Here is a 9,933-nt window from a genome sequence, read left to right on the forward strand (position 1 = left end):
AGGAGGGGAGGTCGCAGGCGAAGTGCTCCCAGCACCCTCAAACACATTTATTCTAAAAATCTAAATGCAAATGGGGATTTAGGGCATGACTAAGCTAGAATCTAAAACCACCGGGGAAGAAATGGATCATTTCATAATTTAGATGAGACTACTGGTAAAACATCTGGAAAAATTAAACCCGACACACACCTCATGCCATACACCAGGATAAAAGACAAATGAATAAAAACCTTAAACGATAAGAAAACACAGTATTTTTTAAACTCGCTAGCCCTTGTTAACTATAACTCAAAACCCTAAAGCCACAATACACGAGTTGATGAATTCAACCACATAGGAGCTTCCACACGGCACAGCAGCCCCAGTGACAAAAGGAGGCGGCCAACGACCTGAACTCATCTGACACTCGGAGGGCCAATTTCCATAATCTAGAGGAAAGGATGAACAGCAGTGTTTAAGAAATGAACAAAGTCAAGGCACAGTAAGTTCACAGAGAAAATACAAATGACTCCTTGATACATAAAAAGACACCAGGCCCGTTCATAATAAAGGAAACGCGACGCATCTGCAGCCGGCAGGCAGGGCAGGCAGGGCTGGCCGGGCGCCCCACGCCTTCCGCGGCGGGTAAACTGGCTCAGCCCCGGCGGGTGGTTCGGCAGTGTGCACCCTGACTAGAAAGGCCTGACTCTTTTGACCCAGGCCTTGCCCTTCGGAGCATTTATCCTACACACATACTGTATTTGACATGCACCACACGACATACAAACAAGGTTGTCCACCCTGCGGTGGGCGAGCATCGAAAATCACCCAGATTCCCACCAACAAAGGACCATTGAATCGATCCTGGCATAGCCACACTTGAAATACTCTGTACTTGTCAAAAAAAAGAGAAGCTCTCTGTACTGAGATGGAAAGATCTCCAAGCCATTTGCTTAGTAGGAGGAAAACATAAAAACCAAGGTGCAGAAATTTGTCCTAACATGACTTGAGAAAGAAGCAGGGAAAACACAAAAGCGTGTGTCTGTATTTGGTTGAGCTGTATATGGCTGACCTGCAGTGGCTGACACTGGCATTTCTCTGGTATATACTAGTACATATCTGGAGGGACAGATAAGAAACCAGGAGCAGCGTCACCTGTGGAGACAAGACTGGCCGGCCGGGACGGGAGACTTGTAACTTGCTACTATAAGCTTCCTTATATGTTTTTACTTTTGCACTTATATCAACTATTCAAAATACTAAAATACAGGACTCTGGAATGGCTGACTGCGGTCCAGCCACACCACAGAACAGGACTCAGTAATGAAAGAAACAAACTACTAACGCACACAGCAACCTTGAGAACTCTCCAGGGAATGACGCCAATGAAAAAAGCCAGTCCCCAGAGCTTCCATGGACCAGGATTTCATTTATACAACATTCCTGCAGCGACCTTAGAGGAAAGGAGGACAGACTAGCGGCTCCCAGGGCTAGGGAGGGCAGGGCCGCAGGGCGGTGGGAGTGGCTACAAAAGGGCAACCGCAGAGGGCTCTCTGGGTGAAGGAAACAGCCTGTATTCTGAGCACATCTGTGTCAGAATCCGGGTTGTGACGCTGCACCAGAGCTTTGCAAGATGCCACCACTGGGGAAACTGGGCAAAGCACACACCATGGCTCAGAACTATGTCTTACAACTGCACGTGAATGCACAACTGTCTCAAAATAAAAAGTTTAACAATAAAAAAAAAAGGCCAGGCTGTCGACCTCCACGCCCGAGGCCACAGGTGTGCAGAGCAGAGGCCACATGCAGCCTGATCTGCTTTCCCAGCACCTGCCTCCTGGAACATCAGGACTAGAGGGAAATGAGGCCGGCAGGGCCCAACCTCTCTGTGCACGTGGAAAGCCGGGCAGGAAGGGTGGCCTTCCAAATGCACAAAGCTGCCTGGCCAGCTGGTGTGGCCCTGGACAGCAGCACTGGCCACCACTGTCCCACCTCCCTTCCTCGGGGAGTGGGGTAGCATGGCACAGCCTGGCCCCTCACAACTGGAGCCACGGGATTCCTTCTGGCCAATGACCTGTGAGCAAAAGTGACCCGGCTCCCTCTGAGCCAAGCACTAGTTCCCAGGACAAGACCCCCAGAGCTCTCTGGCCCTCCGGCAGGAAGATGGCACATTCTGGACATTGGCTGCTCCATCAGCCTGTGTCTCTGACTACACTGAGCCAGTCCTGGTGCAATCCTGGCGGACACAAAACTTTGTGGTTTCAGGTTACTGACCCTTCAGGGATGCTTGTTACAGCAGCAACACCCAGCCTATCCCGTTAGGACCTCTACCCATCCACCCACACCCGGGCCTGCATCAGGCTGCCTGACTGTACTCCCGCCCCTAACAGAACCCTGCACGCTGCCTGGGGGGCCTCCCTCCACCGGCCTCCAGGCCCCTCCTACAGGTGGGCAGTGGCACAGAAAGGTGGCAGGTGCTCTTGCCTGTCCCACTGTCAGGTGGAAGGAAGGACGAGGCTGTCCCCCACAGCGGCAGGCAGCTCTGGCCTCTGCCTCCCCATGTGTAAGAGGGCTGAAGCACTGTTAGAACTGCTCCCAGACACAGAACCCTTTCTCCAAACACAACGGTGTTCGGACAGTACAGAGCCACTCTGGGGAAGGAATGGGGTGTACACAGCAGGCTGAGCAGAGCCCCTCCAGGTCCAAGGAGCAACGTCGGCCCCCCGGGGAGCAGCCCTCCACACCCCGGGCCGTCACGCTGCAGGGTCAGGGTGGGAAAGACACACTCGGGTCCTGTGGTTGGACCCCTGGGAGCAGCCCTCCACACTCCGGGCCATCATGCTGCAGGGTGAGGGTGGGAAAGACACTCAGGCCCTGTGGTTGGACACACTCATTCTACTCCCACCTCCGCGCTGCACTCGCTCTGTGGCCTTGGGAAAACAACACCACCTCTCCGGGCCTAAGAGGAAATAATGCCCCCGCTTCCCAGCTCTGAGCAGTGGCACTAAGACCACCACGTTGCTCAGCTCGGAGCCATGGCAACGCTCCTCAGGGTCCCTGCAGCCCTCCCCACATGCCATCCACCTGCCAAACACTCGTCCGCATGCAGCAGCCCGGCTAAGCTGAGCCCTTGGGGCAGCCAGGCAGGGGGCTCTGGAAGACTCCAGCTCTGTGCAGCTGTGCCGCCCAGGAGTCGTGACCCGCCCTCTCCAAGCTGCGGTCTCCCTCCTGCTCTGCGGAGTCGGTGAACACAGGAGAGGCGCCTGCTCACGGCTGGCCCACCAAGTCTATCAGTGCCCCACTTGGAGATGCCGGCGTGGCCTAGGCACACCAGGCTGCTGAGAAACAGGTCTTTCCAATTGCTAGTTCATGCTTGCACAAGCATTTACTGAGCACCTACTGTGTGCTATTCCTGTGCTGGGCCCCCAGAGACAGAAAGACAAAGGTAATGTGGGGGTAAGTGCACAGGGAGCCCGATGCTGAAACAAACATCCACAGGCCACAAGATTTCACATTAGTCCGCAGGCCTCCCTGTGCCCTGCCCCGATGCCAGGCCCCGAGCACAGGGCGGGCCTCCAGACAGCAGCATGGAACTGAGCCTTGAGTGGGCGCAGGGGGTCGCCAGGTGGGTCTGGCACCCGGCCACTCTGGACAGAGGGGCAGGCAGGCTCAGGCGGCCAAGAAGTCAGCCCAGCAGGTTGACCAGAGGCTTGAAAGACGATCAGGTCAAACCGCAAGGAGCCGCGACCACCAAGTGAGAGGCGGCCTGACAGGGAGAGGACTGTCAGCCAGGAGTGACAGGCCAGAGCGACACGCAGCACGAGGAGCCGGCACAGTAAGAGTGAACTAAGAGGCCAGGCTGAGGGCTGCAGACCCACTGGAACATCCCCCCCGTCAGCGCAGACTTCCTGGACCCTGGGCCAGGAAGAATGGACTCTCTGCCTCCCCAGCCCGCCAGCCCCCGCTCATTAGCACCTTGGCTGTGGGGGAGGCAGCGGGGGCGGAGGGCAGGCCCGGGGGAACGAAGCCAGCTCCTCATTAGCGCTGCTCCTAGGAGCCAGTGCAGGGAGGGCAGCCCAGCCCAGGAAGGAGGCTGTCGTGATGTGCCGTCTTAATGTGAGGAGAGATTGATGCCGGGCTTCTGGCTCAGAAACATGGCCCTCTCCAAATACTCAGCTGGAATGGATTATGATCCTGGTGGAGGGCAGCCAAAGGCAGCCGGCCGGGGGGAGCAGGGTCGCACCCCTGCTTTGTCCTTGCTGCTCAGTCCAGCACCGATTCCCTGAGCAGAACCTTGATGCCCTCCCCGCCTGTATGCCTGCCCCCCTCTTCCCAGCTGACACCCCACCCTCCTCCTTCACCACCACCCTGCACCCCAAGGTCCGGCTTGCTAGCCAGTGCAGGCTCAGTCTGCACCCCTCAGACCACACCCAGGGTCTGGCTCGGGCACTGGAAGGACAAACAGGATGAGCAGACAGGTGTCCGAGCATGACCCCTGGCCCAGGGCCCTGAAAACGCTGGACTCAACAACTGGAAAACCTCCCACAGGTCAGGAGGGCCAGCCACGGCCCAAGGGGACCCAGCCTACGTCACCTGTCAGCCATTCCAGGAAGGCGAATTCCCAGTTCCCCCGGCCTCCCTTCTCCGTGAGAAACAGCACACCAGGACACTTGGGTCCCTTAAGCCTTCAGACCTCTGCCCAGCTCTCCTTTGGAATGTCAGTCAGCCCAATATGGAGGGAAGTCCAGGATAAATCTTCATCAGTACAATCTTCACCATCATGAATGATGTCCCCTAGCTCACAGAGCTCCTTTTGGCGTGTACGCGTCTTGCAGTCTGGTCCTCCCCGCAGCAGCAGAGCAGGCACGCTGGGCGGGCGTGGCAGCCGAGTGGTCAGCGGGTTCTGGAGCTGGGTTCAAGTCCTGGCCAGTCCCTACAGGCCTGTGACTCCGGGTAAGATGCTCAGCCCTGGGAAGTCTCCTGATCTGAGGAATACAAGGACCTGGCAGATACCAGCGGTCAAGAAACAGCAGTGACTATTCCGGTGATGATACCAAGACGGCGACGATGGTCAGCTCTCGTACTCCTGCTGGGGCACTCGAAACCAGGCCACGTCTCGCCGTCCAGGCAGAGCGAGCTCTCTGGAGCAGGAGGCAGTGGCAAGGCTGTTGAACAGTCGCTCAGAAGAGGGGCAGCTCCACCTGCCCTGGGGCTGCCAGAGCATCCCCCGGGCACTCCCCAACACCCACAGCCCCTTCTCGTGCCTTGGGGACCCTCCCTGCAGCCCCCGGCAATGTCTCCAAAAGGCCCTGAGCTTCAGTGTCCCTGTCTCTGAGACGGTGTTGATACCACCACCTCCCAGGTGGCCACAGGGTCAAAAAGGGCAGGGCCAGGGAGGGACTAATGAGGGCCATCGGTCAGGACCCTACGGCTAAGATGCTGCAATGCCCTCGGACTTCGCTATTTCCGTACCCGGAGGCTAACACAAGTCAGGGCTGGTCCTGGGCCTGCTCTCGGGGGTTTCGAAACCCGAGGCAGCCAACAAGACAAGCTTCCATCGATCCAGTTCAAGAAAGAACAAGCTTACTAGGCTGGAGCTCCAGGCCAGGGCTCGCAGGATCAGCCTGACTGTCCAGCTCTGCTCTCGTGTCCACCTGGGGGAGGGCTAGTCTCCCCAACACGCGGGAGCCCAGACTACTGGAATAATAAGCAGCCTGCCGCCAGGCCCAGGAAAAGCCCAGCTTGCCCGGCCAGCCATCATCCCACCGAGGGGGTCTACAGCACTGCTGCCACCACCACAGACCCAGCCACACAATACCCAGCCACAGGCCGACAGCCAGGCCCTGCGGGCTGGGGAAGATGCCAGCAGCAGGCTCCGGCACAGGCCCTGGGGGCCACCAGGCCCAGACCCCTGGTCCTTGCTCCCTGTGGCCATGCCTCCTATCCTCTTCAGGCGAACCTCTGCACGGCTCATGCTGGCCTTTGCCTGCTCAGGACCGAAGTCCAGGCCTCACTTGCCTCCCCAGGCCCCCAGAGCCTGGCTCCAGTCTGACCAGTCTGTGGGGAGCCCTGCACCGCTGTGGTTCCCCACTGCCTGGAACGCCTCCTTCCCATGCTCAGGCTTCAGACTCAGCTCAGGCCTCACCCACATCCAGGACCCCTTCCCAGATAGCTACCAGGACCCCCAGCCCCACGCACAGCCTACAAGAGCACGTGCAGCCCACCAGCGGCCTCGAGTCCGATCGAGGCCTACCCAAGCCTGGGGTGGACCCACAAGCGGGGAAGGGCTCCGTCTGGCACGGTCTGGGCTTGAAGCTAGGCGGAGAATCATCTTCCCTCACGCCCGGCCTGGCCCTCAGCAGGCCTCAGGCTGATGGGACAAACCGCAGCCGAGATAAGGCTGGCAGAAGGGCTGCGACGGGTTTCAAGCACAGCCCTGGACTGCAGGCAGGCCCCTCAGAAGCAAGGGCCCCGGGAGGCGGCATGACCGTGCCCACGTTATCTGCCGGCTCGGGCACCTCCAGGGCACCTGGCTTGGCTTGTCGGCGGGTCCTGTCTTCTCCACCAGGCCTGGGCAAGACAACTCCCTTCCTCCGGCAGGTTCCACTGGCTCCGGGAGCAGTGCTAACAGGAAGCGTGGTGGAGTACACAGGTTTGGGTCAGCTGTGTCACAACCCCCCTCACTTCTTCAACCAAAAGCCACCAGGCACCCACCGGATCAGGGCCCGGGCACAGCTGGGCGATCAGAGCTGCGGCTCCCAAGCGGTGGGGCAGCCGACGGGGCGACGGCTGTGCCTCTGCCATGGAGTACCAGCCTGGGCACAGGAGCCTTCTCTCGGCCCCAAGCTCATCCCCTAAACAATGGGAATAAGAACCCCCTCGCCTGCCTCAAAGCACCCGAACGGGACAAGGACGTTCGAGTAGAGTGCAAGATGAATACTGCACACCTGCAGGGGACGTCCCCGGACAGGACAGGACAGGCCCACTCGTTCTTTCCTTCTTCCTTTTAGTCTTTTGTCACCCACTCCTCCATTCGTGGGTCGGCAAATACTGAGGAGCCAGGCAGTGCTGGGCACTCTGGCAGAAAACAGCCGAGTCCCAGAGGAGGCCCACCTCGCGGCACCAGGGAGGCCACACAGCCGACGTCGACAATCAGATGTTGAAGAACAGGACGAATTACAGCTGGACTCAGCCACGCAGCGTGAATTCCACTTGGAGCAAACGATGCCATCACAGCAAGGCCGGCAGCCACCGATACCCCGCGTGCAGCAGGGAACAACGCTCAGTCCTGGCCGGCTGCTCAGATATCCCACCCACTGGGCAGAGCAACAAGGTGTCGACAACCTTGGGCGCAACCACACTTCTGGGTGCAGACGGACGGCTGGAGATGCAGAACTTGGCGGTTCAGGGACTCAGGGCAGGCTCACCTTTCTGGGCCTTGACCCCCTCACCTGTAATACGGGGAGATTAATAGGCCCCCCAGGGCCGCTGAGAGGACGAACTGAGTCACTGACCTAAGTCGCTCAGGGAAGAGCCGGTACCCCGGGAGTGCTGTGGGGTGTGGCAGGCTGGTTCGTGTCATCATGCCCAGTTCACCCGCCCGGGCTCTCTGGCCAGCCACCCCTCGCCTTGCTACCTGGCCCAGCTCAAACCCCACTACCTGGGAAGGCCTCCCTTCTTCAGGACCCTATGGCACGAATGCAGTCCTTGCCATTGACGGCTCAGTACCCCCTGGTCACGGTTTGTGTCCTCCCCCCCAGCCAGAAGGTGAGTCCCAGCTCCCTGCTTCGAGCCACCCCGCATCGTGAATAGAGCCCTTGCCTCAGCCGTGTTTCTCACCATGGCCTCTCCGCCGGCATGCGTGTCCAGTCTGCTCACTCACACAATCGGCTGGGGGTCTAGCGAGCTCTACATGCCAGGCTGGGCACTCAAGATCCAAAGGTGACCAAGATGGGGGTCCCCACACTCTGGGCCTCTCAGCCATGTGTGGGAGGCAAACACAGACACAGGTCATCTCAGCGAGACACAGAAAGGCAAGGTGAGCACCAGGTGCTGCGGGCCATGGGCGTAATTGCGGGTGAGCCCCACCCAGGGGAGGCGGGGAACAAGAAGGCTGCCAAAGGGACGTCGGGAGTACAAGAGCATCCCAAGTAGAAAGCCTGGCATCAACCCTCTGGTACTGGTGACAAAGACATGGGATGTGCAGGAAACAAGGACTTCTGCAGTGTTGGGGCACAGGAAGCAAGCTGTGGAAGATGCAGCTGGAGCAGTGGGCAGGAATCAGATGCCAACCTTCACGCAGAAGGAAGGGGGTGCCTGTGCCTCAGCACCCACCTCAAGTCCTCTAGAGCGCCCAGAGAAGGTTGCCTAGACAGTCAGGGCGGCCAGGCCAACAGAGGAGGAGAGGAATGTGGAGGTGACCCAGCTAACACACCCCCTCCTCTAGAAAGCCTTCTGAGATTGCCAGTCTCCCACAGCCATTTGCAGTCACAACGTGGCTCCTGAACCGACACGGACAGGACAGACCTTTCCTGTGCTAGATTCCTACAACGGATGAGGTTGAACCACGTGAAATCCCCGTTTCAACAGGTGAAACCCTCCAATGCTGACAAACTTCACCTGCATCTTTGACCCTGAGACTGTGCCCACACTGGGGGTGCAGTGAGGAACCACCCCAACCCCTGCCTCGCAGAGACTACAGAAAGTACACAAGCCAACGAGTGGCAGTGACAGAACATGAAATGCCGAAAAGGGAAGGAGAGCGCGCCCGAGACAGGACACTGGTGGGAGCGGAGCTGGGGAGAGTGAGCCGAGAGCCCGGAGGAGGCCCCCCCAGGAGCTAAGGGCAGGGCAGGCAGCGAGCCCGGCGGGGCTGGGACGGCAGCGGGCCCATCTCGCCCAGCAGCCCGGCCCAGGGAACTTTCTACCACGACGGCAGCGGTCCCGGCCTGTGTCACGCCGTGGCTGGCGGCCACCACGCTGGACGGCTCGCACAGGGCCCCAGACCCGAGGTTCCCCACAGGCGGCCCCTGAAGGGCTTCCGCGGGGGCAGCACCGCCCAGGGTCACCTGCAGCTCCGGGCCCGACGGCCCCAGCCCTCGGAACCAGGAGGCCCCTCAAGCCAAACTCGGAGGAAGGGCAGGCAGGCGCGCAGGGAAGCCCGCGGGTCCGCTTCCCCGACGGTGTCTCCCACTCGCCCGGGCCGGGGACCAACCCCTGGGCCCTGCAGGGGGGGCACCGGGGAATCAGGGCAGCCGCGACCCCCGCCCGGGACCCCCGGCGCTCAGCCCAGCCGCGGGGGCACCGGGCGCATGCGCCCTCGGGCTGCGGGGGGGGTTCCCCGCGGGGGGCGCCCTCGAGGGCGGAGCCGGAGCGCCCCCACCCCGGCCCGCCCCGCCCCGCCCCCTCCTCCCCAGGCGGCCCCGCCCAGCCGGCCCCGCCCCCGCCGCCCCTCGAGCCCCTTGCTCCCCCGGCCTCGGGCGGCGCGCCCCTACCCCGGCCGGCGCGCCTAGCCCCGCCGCCCCCGCCGGCTCACCTGGGCCTGGGCTCGCGGCCGCGCTCAGTGCGCTCTCGGCGGGAGGGGCGGTGCGGGGGGCGGAGCCGGCGCCCAAACGTCACGTGACGGCCCCGCCCGCGCCGGGCCAGCGCCGCGAGGCCGCGCCCCGCCCGTTCCGTCAGCCCCGGCGCCTCGCGCCAGCCAATGGCTGCCCGAGCCGGGGCGCGCCGCAGACGGCTTGCGCCCGAGGACTACAAATCCCAGGGTGCCCCGCGCGGGCGGCCGGAAATGGCCTGGGACGGCGGCCGGCTGCGTCACAAAGTCCTGTCCTGGAGGCGTCGGGCCAAGGCTCAGGGACCCTATGGCCACCTAGGGCCCCGAGGGGTGCGCGGCCCCGGTCTCTGGGGCTGCGCCGAGCCGGTCTCGCCACCTTCCCTGGCCCTGTGAGATGGCCAGCT

The 9,933-nt window shown here is 61.1% G+C and overlaps 1 protein-coding gene across 23 annotated transcripts in view; it reads right to left on the bottom strand.

The window, feature by feature from the left end:
• TSNARE1 (t-SNARE domain containing 1) overlaps positions 1–9,640 on the bottom strand; it is a 169,445-nt gene extending 159,805 nt beyond the window's left edge. For 15 of the 23 annotated variants that reach the window (XM_070481740.1, XM_070481739.1, XM_070481738.1 and 12 more), the window contains exon 1: positions 9,515–9,640. Coding sequence is in view for 2 of the 23 variants with exons in the window: in XM_070481730.1 (XP_070337831.1) it covers positions 7,093–7,210 (118 nt within the window). In the remaining 21 variants the exon portion in view is untranslated. Of the gene's footprint in view, positions 1–7,092; positions 7,332–9,473 lie in introns of those variants that run through there. The other 8 variants (XM_070481730.1, XM_070481719.1, XM_070481736.1 and 5 more) reach the window with 7 other exon arrangements.
• Positions 9,641–9,933: the final 293 nt, after the last annotated feature.

This window comes from Equus asinus, chromosome 12 (assembly GCF_041296235.1).
Source record: "Equus asinus isolate D_3611 breed Donkey chromosome 12, EquAss-T2T_v2, whole genome shotgun sequence".
In the NCBI taxonomy this organism is placed as follows: Eukaryota; Metazoa; Chordata; class Mammalia; order Perissodactyla; family Equidae; genus Equus; species Equus asinus.